The sequence below is a fragment of the Tachyglossus aculeatus genome, chromosome X1 (genome assembly GCF_015852505.1).
Source record: "Tachyglossus aculeatus isolate mTacAcu1 chromosome X1, mTacAcu1.pri, whole genome shotgun sequence".
Lineage (NCBI taxonomy): Eukaryota > Metazoa > Chordata > Mammalia > Monotremata > Tachyglossidae > Tachyglossus > Tachyglossus aculeatus.
In genome coordinates, this window is record NC_052101.1 from 134,672,185 (window position 1) to 134,690,055 (window position 17,871).

The 17,871-nt window shown below is 54.6% G+C and overlaps 1 protein-coding gene across 4 annotated transcripts in view; it reads right to left on the reverse strand.

The window, feature by feature from the left end:
• The window catches only part of RAF1 (Raf-1 proto-oncogene, serine/threonine kinase), a 73,320-nt gene that overhangs the window by 32,044 nt on the left and 23,405 nt on the right, over positions 1–17,871 (reverse strand). Inside the window, exons 3-11 of one of the 4 annotated variants that reach the window (XM_038772610.1) lie at positions 12,681–12,793; positions 11,210–11,312; positions 10,710–10,867; positions 8,924–9,022; positions 6,506–6,668; positions 5,423–5,482; positions 3,516–3,543; positions 3,297–3,424; positions 2,187–2,304 (exon numbers count right to left, since the gene is read on the reverse strand). In XM_038772610.1, the coding sequence (XP_038628538.1) occupies positions 2,187–2,304; positions 3,297–3,424; positions 3,516–3,543; positions 5,423–5,482; positions 6,506–6,668; positions 8,924–9,022; positions 10,710–10,867; positions 11,210–11,312; positions 12,681–12,793 (970 nt within the window). The remainder of the gene's footprint in view (positions 1–2,186; positions 2,305–3,296; positions 3,425–3,515; positions 3,544–5,422; positions 5,483–6,505; positions 6,669–8,923; positions 9,023–10,709; positions 10,868–11,209; positions 11,313–12,680; positions 12,794–17,871) is intronic. The other 3 variants (XM_038772611.1, XM_038772612.1, XM_038772613.1) reach the window with 3 other exon arrangements.

Here is a 17,871-nt window from a genome sequence, read left to right on the forward strand (position 1 = left end):
GAGAAGAGACCTCGCGCAAAGCCCGGAATTGAACATTTTAAAGGCACGGAGATCCACGGCAACTATTTGGAGGAAGAGGACCACCTCGGACGCCTTCCACGGGAGCCAAGCCAAAGAACGGGATGGAACCCCCCCCAGCCACGGCACCTTGCCCACCTGGGGCCGGCTCCGGACGAAATGCTCACCTGCCGCCCCGGCACCACCGGCTCCCTTTCCCTCCGGTGTGCAGCCCCGACCTTTGTGGGACCCCACAGCTGAGGCCGGGGCCTGAGTTATCGCCTAGGGACGGGAGAAGCAACGGGGCGGCCTAGTGCGAAGAGCCCGGGCTCAGGAGTCGGAGGACCTGGGTTCTCACCCCAGCTCCGCCAACCACCTGCTGTCGTTTCACTTCCCTGGGTCTCAGTTTCCCCACCTGGAAAACGGGGACTGAAGACCGGTTTTCCCTCCTACTTAGACTACGAACCCCATGGGGGATGGGAACTGTACCCAACCCATCTCGTATCTACCCGGCACTCAGTGCAGCGCTTGGCTCGCCATGAGCGTCTAACAAATACCATTATTATTACTATTATCCTTACTCTGACCCACGCTTTGAGAATTCCTCTTGGATTCTTCGCGTCGGGATAACTGAACCCGGAGCGGATGTAAGTCCCAAATGGCGAGAAAGATACTTACCTACCAGGTGGAAGTGGACCGAAGTCGGTCCGACAACAGAGGAGCTTGGGAGTATTTTTTTGCGAGTCCAAAAGCTCCATTAAAAAGAGAGCGCCGTCGAAGAAAGTGGACCCAGATGGCAGTTTGGGCCCGAGTTCCAGGAGGAACCAATCATTCGAAGCCCGGTAGGGCGCTTCCCGCGAGACCCCAGGCAGCACTGCCCGGGCACGGGGGCAATCGTAGCCCCGGGGAGGACTACGGCCCACGGCTCGGCCGGGATGCGGCCCCCACCCGCGGTCGACCGGGGGGGACACCTTTCTTCACCCTGTATTAAAATCTTTCCGATACGGCCCAGTCGGCGTGTCTTACTCGCCCCGGATGCCAAAACCAATTTTCCCTTTGCCCAGAAAGCGCCAGCTGGCGCTGGGGTTGCTCGGGGTCTGTCGGACCGAAGCCCCTCGAGACGCCAGACCCACTGGAGGTGCCCCGGGCCTCTTTTAGCCTGTACGTGCCAAAGTTGGCACAGCTGAAGTGCCCCCGCCGCAAATCAGAGACCAACGCTTTCATTCATAGAACTGCGATACCTGGTTGAAACTTATCGTGCAGGCTAGGGCCAATTTGAACGCAACCTGTGATACCCAGTGCTTAGAACAGTGCTTGGCACATAGTAAGCGCTTAACAAATACCATTATTATTATATAACTACGGTCAAAGCGGTGGTATCTGTGATGCCTCCGAGCTTTCCAAGGAAAAACACCTCTCCAGAGACTGAAGACGGCTGTTACAATGCACCACAGCCCCGTGCTCAGACCCCTCCCCAACCCGCCACGCAGCCGATGTTTCCTTTCAGGCTCCGGCACCCCCCAAGCACGGCTGAAACGGCATTCGTTAGAGAGGTCCAAAATGTCCAAATCTGAGCCAAGAGGCTCCGGCCCCCGTGGCTTGCTCGCCATAAAACCCGTTCCACAGCTGTCCGCCTGGCTCCGAGTCGAATCGTGCTTTGACTGACCCGTCCCCAGAGATCAAGAAACGTAGACCAAAGTCGTGATCGCCACCAAAGGCCTCTCTCGAGCACTAATTCCACCCAACCAAACCCTGAGAAATCAACCGAGAAGCTCGGGGCACGAGGCCCTCGCCCGCCGGTCTTCGCGGAGTCACGTCAGAGACTAGGCCGCTATGCTGCCTAGGACGTACTTCGATTTCAACCTCCCACGTGGCCCCTGTCCTTGTCGCCTGCTGGTCTGCCTTGCTTCCCCCGTTGCAGCGTCCGGCACAGTGCTCGGCGCAGAGCAGGTGCCCCGACTACCACCGAACGTACGAATGAATGACTTCAGAGGGGAAGATGCCACCCTCCAATAACGGAAACTAAAAACGCGCCCGGCTCCGGCGCCGGGATCGTGCTCGGACGGCGGGAGACCGCTCCGCGGAGCCGCGGTACGGAACGCGCCCTGCTTTTGCCGGATACTGCCCGCCTTACCGGCCAAAGCATCACTTTCACGGGGGAACGCAAACCGAAGGAAGTCAGGACTTACCGTGCCATTTGCCTTTGTACACCGTCCCAAAAGAACCCGACCCTATTCTGGTGGACAGCATGACTTCGCTTGCTTCTATTTCCCAGTAATAACTGGAATCTCTCTGTCCACGTGGCCTCTGGAACAAGGAAATATTTCAGAGCGTTGGGTGGGGGCCCGGGGGCCTACACACACGCCCCACCCCCATCTCCCTAAACATTTCTTTGGGGGTCAGTGGGTGATGAAAAAGGACACATCAGAGAGGGAAGAGTTCGCCTGAGGGGCCCGCACTAGGCAGAATGGTGGGGTTCTTACCCACCACCAGTCTCCAAAAGGAAAGCCACGTTCCCAGATCTGCGGGCCGAGGGAAAACTAAAAGCCCAAATGGGGATTGGGAAAACTCAAGAGTAGTCCTTGCAGCTATTAAAGAGAAATCCCATGCTGATTCTCCTTAATCTGGAGCTGGCTGCTTGGTCCCACTTTAATGAGAGGCTCAACTCAACGGCCACCATTCATTCATTCAATCGTATCTATTGAGCGCTTCCTGTGTGCAGAGCACTGTACTAAGCGCTTGGGAAGTACAAGTTGGCAACGTATAGAGACGGTCCCTACCCAACAACGGGCTCACCAACTTCCCAGCCTTCCCATCTTCCCAGTCTTTTAGACTGTGAGCCCACTGTTGGGTAGGGACTGTCTCTATATGTTGCCAACTTGTACTTCCCAAGCGCTTAGTACAGTGCTCTGCACACAGTAAGCGCTCAATAAATACGATTGATTGATTGATTCTCCAACTCTGATCCTCTGGAAAAAAACAACCTATTCCCATGGCCACTTCTTCCCCCAAATGCCTGCCCTACGGCAAACCCTCGGTTTTCTCCCACGAGCACCCGAAAAGTTGACAGTGCCAGTCAACACAAATTCCACATTCCTATGATTTAGGCCATTTTCTCCACAATACTTGGTTCCAAAGAAAGACGTTCAATGGTCGCCCTTTTCTTTATGAACGGAAAGGAACAAAAAACTCCACCTCACCCCCGCCCCCGCAACATACACACTCACACCCCACCACACCCTGGTGCCCAACCTGAGATGCCCAACAAGCTACCCAGTCAGTAGCTCTCCCGGACTTACAATTTTATTTTTCTCTTGGGTGCTGGATCCTGGCGCTCGCTCTCTGTGTGCCGGAACAGGGGTTTTGGGCTGAGACCAGCCTGTTGGGCTCAGATTGTTGGGGCTGCTGGACAGGGCCGAAGGGGAGGCTTAACACACAAGACAAACGTTACCGGGGTAAAGCGAAGCCAACGAGAGCAAAAATATCCCGCAGACAAGGCTATTACTAGGTACAGGTACCTGATTCACCGTGACTCCACATCGCACCCTAAAAGGAAAAAGGACAACGTTGGTCACCGCTTCGTACGCGAGGCTTTCTGGGGCTAATGAGCGCGATGTGGGCAGCGGGGCTCAGAAAGAGCGTGCTGTCTTTTGAGCCCCAAATAATCGGGGGTGTGTGTGAAGGAGCACCCTGCTCCTATCAAACAGGAGCTCAGCTGATAGTCACCCGCCACCCTCGGGAAGCCTTATCCTTTACCAAGAGGCCGTGGGCCCTGGCCCGGCCAGCAGAAACATCTGGTCAAGGAGAGATCCTGGGAATCACCTTTTGTGGACCTCTCCAGGTTCCTGAGTTTTACCGCTTCAAAACGGCTGCGGAGTCACTGGTGGTCGTACCATTTTCGGGGCCACGGCAAACTGCCTCATCGGGCCTGGGGCCGGGCGGCGAGAGTCACCGCATGCTTCCTATCTGCTTTGAGGAGGGAGACCGCTGGCCCCGAAGACGGTCCCTGGGCTTTCACCGATCTTCACGTGCACCCAAACTGAAGGTCAAGGCCCTTCCTACCCTGGGCTTCTAAGGCACCAGCTCCTGTTGCTCTGGCTTGCCTCGGGTTCCCTTCGCTCGCCCACCCTCTACCCCCGATTCTAACTTCTTTGTCCATCGGCACGGCAGGATCCCACTCTGACCTCATGTCCCCTTGGGGGATGATTTGAGTTTTGCCTTTAAGGAGGAACCGCCGGTGGTCGGGCTTGAAAAAACAGATCTCAGTTCTTTTTTGGCGGAGGGATGGCAGAGTGCAAGTTAAAAAAAAAAATTGCAAAAAGTCTCCAGGTTTGAAGCTGGAGTGAGGGTCGACCGAAGGTGAAGAAGAAAAAGAGGAAGAAGGACGCCACAGTTCACGCTAAACCCGGTCCCCAACAAGGCCGCTGGATCAATTCTGGGCACTGTGGAGGATTCACGGCCGAGAGGCCGCCGCCTCCTGCCCGCTATCACCCTAATGGGGCGGTTTCACGTTCGGCCTAATGATCTGCTCTTCCTTCCCTCCTTCCCGTCCAACCGCAGCAGTCGGGCAAACCGTCCAAACGATCACTCTCCCAACCGGACGTGTCCGAACTCTCTCGCACAACTCTCTTTACGGCAGACTAAAAATCCAACACTGCTGGAGGCTAAAATCAATTAGCCTCCTAATCCTAGCCCCCCTTTCTCATCCCCTGCTCTGAAATCTGGGAAAAGTCCTTAGGACGGGTCAAAACTCTAACCATTCAGGGTGCTACGCGTCGGCTCAAAACAACCGTGGAGGCAAGGCAAAGCAGTAATGTGCCCTGAAGGGAGGCCCGATCGTCGGGAAAACCCGAATAGAAAGCACTCGGCCTCTAAGAGGTCGCCCACGGCCCTTTTTGACGGCACTGGGTTGCTTCCACTGGAAAAAAAACGACTACACCGTAATTGGTTCCTCTGGTGGGATTTCTGCTTCCCCCGGGAGCCTCATCCGCAGGGCTCGTGGTGGGCGGGGGCGGATGGGTGGCCCGGGGGGAAACCGCACCCCGGGAGAGGACTCGTGCCCCGGTGAGATCGGAGGCTCCATTTGCAGATGACCCCCTTTCCAATCGGAGAAACAACTATTTCGGATGCACGTCAGCCCACTCTCTGGCTGGCGAGAGGGCGAATGCTGGATTTCTAAAGGGGCTACACGCTATCCTAGCCGAGTGAAAACCAGAGGCACACGTCCACCGCTTTTCGCCTCAGACAGCTTCTAGAGCGTGTACTGCCTTCTGCTCCCAAGCTGGCAAGTTCAAGAACGAAACTGGTTCAACAAGGCACGGTTAATCTAAAATGATCGACAGTGTCATTTAGAGCCCGCTACCTCGCAGGCTAAGCCATCCCCTGTTAATTACAAGAAAGCAAAGGCACGAAGAAGAATACCTACTCTTCCCCTCAAACAAAATCGTCTGCACCGCGACCTGGGAGAAGCATTCAGGCTGTTATTCTAGTCCAAAGCAAGGAGAAATAAAAGAAGAATAAAGAACAAAGGAAGTATTTTAGGTGTTTTCAGTTGAACCGGAAAAGCCAAAGCAGATCAAAAGCAGCAGCGGAAGGCCGAGAAGGGGAAAAGGCAGCTCGGAAGCAAGCGCAAGCACCGCGGAGGGTTGGGGTGAGTTTGAAACGAACCGCCAGCCTTCCGCCGGGTGGGAATTCCACACTCAAAGCTTCAAACGCCGGGACCCCTTTATGCACGCCAAACCGAGAAGCCTTGCGGAGAACTCGCTCTTCCCCAATTTGCTCGTGCACAACGCGTAGGTAAATCCCATTTTCCTCCAGAGCCTCCTCTCCCGGTCCCAACAGACTAGACTGGGCAGCGCCTTTGCCGGTCTCGACCCCGGGGAGACGCCGCTGGGGAGGGTGGCGGGGAAGGAGCAGTCTCTGGGGCCTCCTGAGACTCAATCGTATTTATTGAGCGCTTACTGTGTGCAGAGCACTGGTCTAAGCGCTTGGGAAGTCCAAGTTGGCAACATAGAGAGACGGTCCCTACCCAACAGCGGGCTCACAGTCGAGAAGGGGGAGAGCACCCCCGGCTAGGCCAACAGTCCTCCTTGCCGTTCGGGGACGGGCCCTCCGGGCTTTAAAAGGGACTTCCGATCCCCGGAAAACGCAGGGCGTCGGACCGGGCCGGCCCGATTCAGATCAATGGGATTTACCCGCTCCTTCACATTCCCTCCGGCCCCAACCGACACCGTTCCAGATCACATCTGGCAAAGAGGCGGCCCGGGGGTTGAGAAGCCCCGGGTTGCTACATACATGACCCAGTCACCTAGATGGGGTTAGGAAGGAAGCGCAAGGCCGCTTGAGGGGCGGGCAGGTGTCTCACACACACACACACGCAGACACGTATACGTCCTCCCACCCAGACCCCTACACCCACGGGTGAGAAGGCACGGTTAGAGACGCCGGGCGGCACGTCGGAACCTTTGAAACACACGGCCACCGACCGTTCGCCTGAGCAATCTGATACCTCAATGATCCTGCTGTCGACGGGCATGGTGGTGCTGACGCTGACCATGTGGACATTTGGGGTGGACGTTGACCTCTGCCTCTGGGAAAGGGAGCCCTCGGAGGAGGATGGGCTGGACGTGCTGAACGTGAAGGCGTGGGGCGTCGAGTAGCGATGTTGAGAACTAGGAAGGGAAAAGAACCGCGGGCACGTTAGGGCAAAAGGCCTCAACCAGCGACCGCGTGGCCCATCGGCAGGGACAACGGGGCTACCAGGCGAGGACGTCAAGAGCGCCGCTGCCGCGGGCCGAGGCCATTTACCGAGTGCTTACTGTGTGCAGAGTACTCGACCGAGAGCTTGGGGGAGTACGGATAACAGAGTCGGTAGACGCGTTCCCCGCCCACGAGGAGCTTACAGTCTAGACGGGGAGACAGACATTCAGAGACATATGGACATAAGTGCTGTGGCGGGGGGGAATAAAGGGCGCAGAGCCAAATGCAAGGAAGGAAGAGCATTTTCATCCAGCTTCGGGAAGACCCACTCCCGACTTCTACTCTCTCTTTCCCTCTCTCCTTCACACCCCAGCGCTGGGCACCTAGTAACAGCTGAACAGGCCCCACGGTTGTTATTATTTTTGTCCTGACCGGCTTGCTGAACACAGAGCAGGCCAAAAGCTGCAGCGGCCCCGGGAAAGGACGGGCTCGTGTCGGCCAACCACAAGCTAGCCTAGCGCGGCTAGTCGGCGCTTGCCTAGGTTCACTTAAGGACGAAATCGAAGGGCTTTGAGCAAGACACTGACGGATGGCAGGACCTGCCTGACGTGTTCAGAAGCAGCCTACAACCCGAGCCATTACTGAAGCCTCTGCCTCTCCTTCCTTCCCCAGCCCCCCGACAAATCGAGCCACTTCACAGACGACAGACGGCTTCTCGGGCAGCCCTCATTTAGAAACGTGAAAGTTGGGAGGGGAGGGGGCGCGGGCAACAAACCATCGGCCCCAGATGGCAGGAGGGGGCTGCCCTGCTCCCCGCTGAGCCCATGCCGGCCAGTCTCCCGGTTGCATGGGGGGAAGATGAGGATGAGGAGAGCCTCCTCACTCGGCCTCACGTCAGGCTTCTTGGCCAACTCGCCCTCTGAACGGCACGCCACGCCTGACCAGGGGGCAGGTTTTCCCACGGAAGCTTTCCCTATGGCCCAGCGGGGCCCCTGTGTCCGGCCCCTCCGTCGCCCGATCTCAGCCCGATCGGCAGGCTGGGCGGCAAGGCAGGCCCCCTCTCCTCTGTCAGCTCCAAAGTGGTCGCTCCCCTCCTCCTCACTTCTAGTTCCACCTAGTTCCTACTTCTAGACCGTGAGCCCACTGTTGGGGAGGGCCCGTCTCTATATGTTGCCAACTTGGACTTCCCAAGCGCTTAGTACAGTGCTCTGCACGCAGTAAGCGCTCAATAAATACGATTGAATGAATGAACGAATGAACCACCTACCCCACCACTTAGCACAGTGCCCGGCACACAGTAAGCACGTAACAGATACCATTAAAGGAAAGAAAAAAAAGAGCCCCGCTTGGACCTGGCTGTTCAAGACTTCAAGTCCCATCAGAATAGACTGGGATTTGCCACTCCCAGTTCAACTCCGCTGCTCCCAGATTTTTTCCCTTTGGAGAGTCCGCTCAGCCCTCCCGCCCCCGGGGGGTTTTCACCGTACGCCCGGGCTAGGGCCAAAACTGGGCAGGATGCGACACCGAGAGAGGCCGTCGCAGCTGTCTGAGATCGTCAGCCCCGCGCTACAGGACAACCAGCGGTGGGCCGGCATGCGGCGGGGGCCGCACCCCCCTGAAGCTCTCGCCCTCTTAGGCTCAGACGGGCCCTGGCTTTTCTGCAGGCGGAAACCACCCTCTGGCTGGGAGACCATCAGACGCCCCGGGCAGAGGGACGGGAAGGGCCAGGACCGTGAGGATTTCCTTCGGGCCCTGCGAATCTGTTCCACGGCAAGTCATTCCGGCCCACTGTCTAACCGAGCCACTAACGCGTCCAACCAAACTGACGCTGATGCTGCCAAAAGCAAAGCGGAAAAGTGAACCCCGCTCCTTGTGGGAAAAGCCATACCTTAGCGGCATTAATTCTGCCGCCTGTTTTGTTTGTCAGGCACATCGGCTTGTCCGAACAACTGTTTAGCTCTTTCTGGTCAGTTTCACAACTCTTCCAGATAACCTGCCAACTCCTCAAGCTCTACAAACCCGACCTGATTTTAGGAGCTCAATGGCCAAAAGAGCGAGGTGTTAGTGAAAAGAACCGGTAACCTTACACAACAAGGAAGATTCGTTTTAAAAGAGTAGTCTACTTTTCCACAGGTGGACCACCGCCCCCCCCCAATCCGGATGGAATTCCTTTCCATCCCGTCTCCACAGCTTCCAAAACGAACGCTCCGGAAAACCGGCAGCGTACCTAACGGGTAGCCTAGAAACAGACTCTCGCATGCGTCGCATGGTCAGGGGAGGTAGCGCGGGAACACCACTGTCGCCGATACTCGAATTTGGGAACAATCTGCAAGAGAGAACAGAAAGACAGGCTGGTCTTCCGGTTTATAGAGGATGCCGGCCCCCCCGCGCGCCACTTTCGTCAAGACAGAGAGAGAAGGGCCAACCAAGTGGGGAACTGAACATTTCAAAGCAAAATAAATCCCCTCCTCTCCCCACTTCACCCAAACTGACTCCCTCTCTAAGCACGTGTCCCAGGACGACTCACTCAATCAACTGAACAACGGTACTTATTGAGCGTTCACTGTATGCAGAACACTGGGCTAGGTGCTGGGGGGGAGAGTATGATATAGTAGACACGATCCTTGCCCTCAAGGAGCTTCCAGACCAGGGGACTCAGAGACACCTGGGGCAGAGGGAGGGCTCTTTCTACAATGAGTGACAGGGCAGGCGGCCCGACCCTGGGTGTTCGGAACCGGAGACGGCTAACAGAAGCACCCCGCCGGGCGGCCGCAACCACCGACACACACCACGATAAGAGGGCCCCCCCGACCGACACCATCCAGGGCTTGGAAGGCTCCCCGCGGATCCCCACCGAATCAGGCCTAGAAAGCCGGGCTGGTTCCAATGAATGGGCCCAGCGGGGTTGGTTCAGAAAGGGGGCACCGGCATCGCTTCAGGCAGATACCGACGCAAGCCAAATGTGGACGGGCCCAGTGCCCGGACGGAACTGCGGGCAGTTTTGAGGCACTGTGGTGTCACCTCGATCTGGCTTTTTAGGCTTATTGGGCACATGAGCGAAATAGCAGTCTGATGCCACGTGCGATCTGCCGGCTTAAAATGGGCCAGGTTGACTTTCCTGGTAAAAACTCTGACACCTGCATGTTTCACCTGTAATCAAATACAACTGAATGAACCTGCCCCTTGATCACCCTAATTGGAAAAGTCCAAAGGGAACAGGAGGAGCCCCCTCCTCCCCTCCTAGTTTTCTGGTCTGAATGGTGACAATAGCCTAACTCCATCAGCTGGATAATTGGCAGATCACCACAAACTGTTACTTCCCAGCAATGAGCATCAACTGGTCTACCAAGATCTCTCTCTCTCTCTTGTTGCTAGGGCTGATGTTCACACCAGCCACTCCATCACTGGTATTTATGGAGCACTTATTGTGGGGAGAGGACTGAACTAAGCACTTGGGAGAGTTAACCACAACAGTTGGTACACGTTCCCTGCCCCCAAGGAGTTTAACAGCCTAGAGGGGGAAACGGACATTAAAATCAATTACAGACAGGGGAAGCGGCAGAGTACAGACATCAGCATCTCCGCCTCTGGACTGTAAGCTCGTTGTGGGCGGGGACATTTTCTACCAATTCTGCGAGCGAGGCACAGTGAGTGGGTTCACGAGGGTGATGATGATATCTGCTGCTGTTAGAGGAGCAGCATGGTGGCAGTTGGGACGGAGAGGGAGGGGCCGATTCTGGAGATGTGAAGGTAGAACCGGCAGGATTTGGTGACTGACTGAACACACTGGCCAAAAGAGAGAGGTGAGTCAAGGGTGGTGCCATCCGACCCAACCCCAATAACATGGCCGATGATGGGGCCCAAACCTCGGAGGAGCCTCCCGCCACGGAAAAGTCAGTGGCATCGCCAGGCCCATCTTCATCGGTCCCCTGAATACAAGAGGAGGAAAACAAAGGAGAGAGAAAGAGAGAGAGAGAGAGAGAGGGTGCGCATGCGCACACAGGCAATCTTACAAAAGTTGTCTGATATTGCTCCAGTCCACACACATCGTAGGGACTTTGGTGCTACAATGCTCGTGAAATTTGTATCCGCACGTCTGACATCGGAAACCGTTTAGGAGGAACTTCTGGCAGATGTCACAGAAGGCAAGCTTTAAGAAAGTCTTCCGAGCCTGAAACGGAGAAAGACGGGGGGTGGGGGTGGGGTGCGGAACATTACATTCTAAATAAAACACCACCCAAATCATTAAAAAGCCAGATGCCAAGTCCCTTCCTGTCCAAAAAGGGAAAGATCTTAGAAAATCGAGACTCATTCCCGGGCCCTAGCGTCGCAGCACTGCAGCCCTATCTGATGTTATTTTCAATTCTTCTAGATCGGGAGCTGTCGAATCGCCTTGCACCCGTCTGAGGTCTTTAGTAATTCAGCCGCATCGCCCCCATCATCCACATCCACTTCCTACCCAATTCAAAAAACCCCAGACTCTAAGGAGAGAAGGAAAATCCCCGCTACGTACAAAGTTGTGGGTTGTGAGGGGAACATGATCCAGGAAATCTACTTGAAGTTCTTCTCCGATCAGAGAGGCTGCGTCAGTATTCCAATCCAAGCGTGCTTTTTTACTAAAAGGGAAAAAGACGGACAAGCTGCTTGGCTCCATAACGTAAGCCGGGCGGTGTGCAGTCTCGCCCGAAACCAAAGGATCGTTGCAACGCTGCCACTTCACGGCGGTAATGACCCCAGGGAGGCAGGCATCTACTGTCCTTCCCACCTTCCCGTTGGGAGACCGTGGTGGGTATCTGCTCGTGCATTCAGCTGGGCCCCTCCCAGCACCTCTGTCAGGGCACTAATAATAATAATAATAATAATAATGGCATTTGTTAAGCGCTTACTATGTGCCAAGCACTGTTCTAAGCACTGGGGAGGGATACAAGGTGATCAGGCTGTCCCACGTGGGGCTCACAGTCTTCATCCCCATTTTCCAGACGAGGGAACCGAGGCTCAGGGAAGTGGAGTGACTTGCCCAAGGTCACGCAGCAGACATGTGGCGGAGCCGGGATTCGAACCCATGACCTCTGGCTCCCAAGCCCGGGCTCTTTCCACTGAGCCACGCTGCTTCACTGGCGTCCGACCGGAGTCTCCTGGGGCTGCGCCGCCGTGGGCGCACAGACCGTCACTCTCGCTACTATCCTGCTTCGGCAGGAGTCTTCCGAGGGCACGTCGGCAATCCCCAGGGGGGCGGGGGCCGGATTCGACAGAGGGTCTCTCGAGCCCTAGGACACGAGGCGAGGTCCAGGGGCTCCCGCTCTCGGATAAGGGAGGCAGAAGTCTCCCGGGGAAGAGAATCCGGGGAGGGGAAAGGAGCCGGACATCAGTCTGCTGCCGTCCCGCCCCACTCCAGGAGAACTCCGGGCCCTTGCAGGATCTCGGAGAGGGAGACTGGGCGAGCCGGCCTGCGACGGAGTCACAATCCTGTGATCCACCTCCCAGTGCCTCAGAACCGTCGCCCACAGGGAAGGCTAATCCAAAGTACGAAGCGGGGAAAGCTAAAGCCAGATCCGAATGACACCGGCAATCCCCCCGAGACACAGCGACTCCTCTCCCCTCGATCAGCAGCGTCATCGTGGTGGCGTCTGTCAGACGCTATCTTAAGTGCCAAGCGCTGTGCTAGGCTGCTGGGGTAGGTCCCAGGACCCTCGAAGAGAGGGTATTCGCACCCAGCACCCGGCCTGATCTTCCCCGAGACTACAGTTCCGGGGGCGGAGGGACGGGGCGGATGAACCCCGAGGCCCAGAAAGCAACTCGCGTTGCCACATATCGGCTGGGGTCAGGCGCCCCGACAAGCCTTAATCTTGGTGGAATGACTCACCACCGCGAACGAACACAGACCGTGCTCTCCCGAATACGGATCAAGAAGCGGCCCGAGCCTGGGAAATGGCTCCGAGCCTCGCGCGGGAAGGGACGGGGCCGCTGCCCTGCCGCTCACTTACCCTTTATGTTCATGGAGGAGCCTGAATACCGCGCAGCATTCCGGTTGCAGGCCCCGCACCTTGAGGGCTTTCATGAGGCAATCGTGTAAACTCATCCCGTTCCGCACATTAACCTGCAAGCAGAAAAACCACGGTGAACATCTGACCTCTTTCAAAGCCACCGGAGTGGCCGCGACCAAGCCCTTAAAAGCGGGCCCGTAAATCAAACGCGGCAGGCTTTGGTTCTACTCCCGTGATACTCGGGATCCTAGTTATCCTCTTTCAGGGAAGAGGATTCCATCATAGTCATGCCAGGGTGAAGAGGCTGGAGCGGAGGAAAGGCCAAAGAGTGCCCTGTCGTCCTCAGGCTTTCGGGAGCTTTTGGAGTTTGGGACTCAAAGACGCTTCCTGAGAGGTCCAAGACCCCTGGCCCTGTCACACCTCCAAGGTCAAGTTTTCTCTCCACCGGAAAGCAATTTCGCTTTCGGAGTAAAGGGATCTGGCTCACTTTACATCAAAATACCTGAAGCTTTTGAAAGAGCCGATGGAATTCCCAAATCTACACCCCCAGCCTTGATCTCCCGCCCTCTCTCCTGTCTCGCGTTTCCTCCTACATATCTATTCTATTTATTTTATTTTGTTGTATGTTTGGTTTTGTTCTCTGTCTCCCCCTTTTAGACTGTGAGCCCACTGTTGGGTAGGGACTGGCTCTATATGTTGCCAACTTGTACTTCCCAAGCGCTTAGTACAGTGCTCTGCACACAGTAAGCGCTCAATAAATACGAATGATTGATTGATTGATTCAAGACATCTCTACTTGAGATCCTTATCTTTTCACCCAATTCCTGTCCTCCCCCTAACTTTCCCATCACTGTACTAATAATAATGATGATGGTATTTGTGAAGCGCTTACTATGTGCCAAGCACTGTTCTAAGCGCTGGGGGGATACAAGGTGATCAAGCTGTCCCACGTGGGGCTCACAGTCTTAATCCCCATTTTCCAGATGAGGTAACTGAGGCCCGGAGAAGTGAAGTGACTTGCCCAAAGTCACCCGGTGGAGCTGGGATTAGAACCCATGACCTCTGACTCCCAAGCCCGGGCTCCTTCCACTGAGCCACGCTGTAGACGGCACCACCATCCTTCCTGTCTCACTAGCCCGCAACTTTGGCGTTATCCTTGTCTCCTCTCTCTCATTCAACCCACACACTCAATCAATCAATCGTATTTATGGAGCGCTTACTGTGGGCAGAGCACTGTACTAAGCGCTTGGGAAGTCCAAGTTGGCAACATATAGAGACAGTCCCTACCCAACAGTCTAGAAGGGGGACTCAATCCATCACTAAAATCCAGTCAGCCCCACCTTCGCAACATCGCTAAAATCCACCCTTTCCTCTCCATCCAAACCGCTACTACGTTGACGCAATCACTCATCCCATCCTATAGCTTTAATTCGATTTGTTCTGACGATTCTGACGCCTGGCTACACGTTGCGTTTTGTTGTCTGTCTCCCCCTTCTAGACGGTGAGCCCGTTGTTGGGCAGGGACCGTCTCGATACGTTACCGGCTTGGACTTCCCAAGCGCTTAGTCCGGTGCTCTGCACACAGTAAGCGCTCAGTAAATATGACTGAATGAATGAAGGAATGAATCCTGCCTGGATTAGCGCATTAGCCTCCTTGCTGACCTCCCAGCCTCCTGTCTCTTCCCTCTCCAATCCATACTTCACTCTGCTGCCCGGATCATTTTTCTATGAAAATGTTCAAGACACGTCACCCTGCGCCTCAAGAAACTCCAGTGGTTGCCCATCCACCTCCGGATCAAACAAACGCTCCTCACCGTTGCCTTTAAAGCACTTCATCACCTTGCCCCCTCCTATCTCACCCCGCTACTCTCCCATTACAACCCAGCCCGCACACTCCACTCTGTTCTCTGTCTCCCCCTTTTAGACTGTGAGCCCACTGTTGGGTAGGGACTGTCTCTATGTGTTGCCAATTTGTACTTCCCAAGCGCTTAGTACAGTGCTCTGCACATAGTAAGCGCTCAATAAATACGATTGATTGATTGATTGATTGATAGTGCTAACCCTCTCACTACGCCTTGATCTCGCCACCAACCCCTGGCCCGGGACGCCCTCCCTCCTCAAATCCAACAATCACTCTCCCCCCGCTTCAAAGCCTTATTGAAGGCCCATCTCCTCCAAGAGGCCTTCCCAGACTAAGCCCCACCTTTCCTCACCTCCCACTCCCTTCTGCATCACCATGGCTTGTTCTCCTTGCTCTTCCCCCCGTCCCAGCCCCACAGCACTTCTGTACATAACTGTAATCTCATTTATTTGGATCGCTGCCTGACTCCCGCCCGCACTGTAAGTGCGTTGTTTCTGTTTATTGTTGTGTCGTACTCTCCCAAGAGCACACAGTAAGCACTCAATAAATACGACTGACTGACTGAATGAATGAATCTGGACCACAAGGTCAGTCTTTGCTTCATTCTTTGTCGTGTTATGTACCAGTCCACCCTTCCTCAGATTGCACGGAATACTGAAACGAGTCCTTCCCGGGAGGCGGTATGGACGAGCGGAACAAAGCCCGGGTGCCAGAGGACCTGGGTTCTCGTTCCAGCTCCGCCACCTGCCCGCCGAGTGACCTTAGGCGAGCCAATTCCCACCTCATGGCCTCCCCATCATTCATTCATTCATAATAATAATAATAATAATGATGGCATTTGTTAAGCGCTTACTATGTACAAAGCACTGTTCTAAGCGCTGGGGGGGATACAATGTGATCAAGTTGTCCCGCATGGGGCTCACAGTCTTAATCCCCATTTTTACAGATGAGGGAACTGAGGCTCAGAGAAGTGAAGAGACTTGCCCAAGGTCACACAGCAGACTTGTGGTGGAGTCGGGATTCGAACCCACGACCTCTGACTCCAAAGCCCGTGCTCTTTCCACTGAGCCACGCTGCTTCTCTGATGATTCATTCAATCATATTTGATGATGACGGTATTCGTTAAGTGCTGGAGAAGCAGCACAGCACAGGCTTGGGAATCAGAGGTCGTGGGTTCTAATCCCAGCTTCGCCACTTGTCTGCTGTGTGACCTTGGGCAAGTCACTTAACTTCTCTGGGCCTCGGTTAACTCATCTGTAAAATGGGGATTGAGACTGTGAGCCCCACATGGGACAACCTGATTACCTTGTATCTACCCCAACGCTCAGAAGAGTGCTTGGCACATAGTCTATTTATTTTACTTTGTTAGTATGTTTGGTTTTGTTCTCTGTCTCCACCTTTTAGACTGTGAGCCCACTGTTGGGTAGGGACTGTCTCTATATGTTCCCAATTTGTACTTCCCAAGCGCTTAGTACAGTGCTCTGCACATAGTAAGCGCTCAATATATACGATTGATTGATTGATAGTAAGCACTTACCAAATACCATAATTATTATTATCCAGCGCTCAGAACGGTGTTTGGCACATAGTAAGTGCTTAACAAAGCTGGGATTAGAACCCACGACCTCTGATTCCCAAGCCTGTGCTGTGCTGCTTCTCCAGCACTTAACGAATACCGTCATCATCAAATATGATTGAATGAATCATCAGAGAAGCAGCGTGGCTCAGTGGAAAGAGCACGGGCTTTGGAGTCAGAGGCCGTGGGTTCGAATCCCGACTCCACCACAAGTCTGCTGTGTGACCTTGGGCAAGTCTCTTCACTTCTCTGAGCCTCAGTTCCCTCATCTGTAAAAATGGGGATTAAGACTGTGAGCCCCATGCGGGACAACTTGATCACATTGTATCCCCCCCAGCGCTTAGAACAGTGCTTTGTACATAGTGAGCCAAGCACTGTTCTAAGTGCTGGACATTAAGCACGTACTGTGTACTGTGTACTGAGCGCTTGGGAGAGTGCAACACACCAATAAACGGACCCATTTCCTGCCCATGACGAGATTACAGTCTAGAGAAGGGGGGATAAATATTAATATAAATAAATTCATTACAAATATGTACATAAATGCTGGGGGAGGGGAGAGAACAAAGGGAGCAAGTCAGGGTGATACAGAGGGAGTGGGAGAAGAGGAAAGTGGGGGCTTAGTCTTAGTCAGGGAAGACCTCCTGGAGGAGATGTGACTTCAGTAAGACTTTGAAAGGGGGGAGGAATAACTGTCTGTCGGAGATCGAGGCACAGTGAGAAGGTTAGCATTAAAAGAGTGAAATGTGCGGGCTGGGCCGTAGAAGGAGAGTAGCGAGCTGAGCTAGGAGGGGGCAAGGTGATGGAGTGCTTTAAAGCCAATTGTGAGGAGTCGAGTTTTTGTTTGATGCAGAGGTGGATGGAGTTTTCTGAGTGGGGTGACATATCCTGAACGTTTTTGTAGAAAAATGATCCCGGCAGCAGAGTTCAGTGTGGACTGGAGTGGGGAGAGACAAGAGGCGGGGAGATCAGCAAGGAGGCTGATGCAGTAACCTGGATGCGGAGGAAAAGGGTGGATTTTAGCGAGGGAAAATGGAGACTCAATTCCTATTCTCCCTACTGCTCAGACTGGGAGCCCATGGGGGACAGGGAACTGGACTGACCTGATTTACCTTGATTCAACCCCAGTGCCTAGTATAACGCTGGGCACAGAGTAAGCACTTCACGATACCCCAGTTATCATTATTATTATTAGCGGAATGAGTCCCAGTTCACGTCCAGCTCTGCCACCAGCCAGCTGTGTGACCGCGGGCAAGTCATTTACGCTCTCCGGGCCCCAGTTTCTTCATCTGTTAAATGGCGAGGAGATACCCGTTCTCCCTCTCACTAAGACTGCGAGCCCCACGTGGGAGAGGGATGGCGTCCGACCTGATTATCATTATCCACCCCAGTGCTTAGAACGGTGCTTGACACATAGTAAGCACTTAGCAAATACCATAATAATAACAGTACTAATAATAACACCACCTGCTCCCCCTCCCTCCTTCAGTTGAGCCCCGTGTGGGAAAGGGACTGTGTCTGATCCGACTGGCTGGTACCCCCCGCCCCCGACACCCCAGCATTTAGCCCAGTCCTGGAGACAAATAAGCACATTAAGAAGGGCCGTCCTACCACCTACGTCCGGATAAGGACGATACTTCTATTTTGCTACTCTACTGAAACCGAGGACTGGAATCCGAGCGCGAAGCCTCAAGCCTCCGGCTCATGGCGGCGGCGGCAGGAGCAACGACAATCCCTTGAGGACGAGAAGGTTT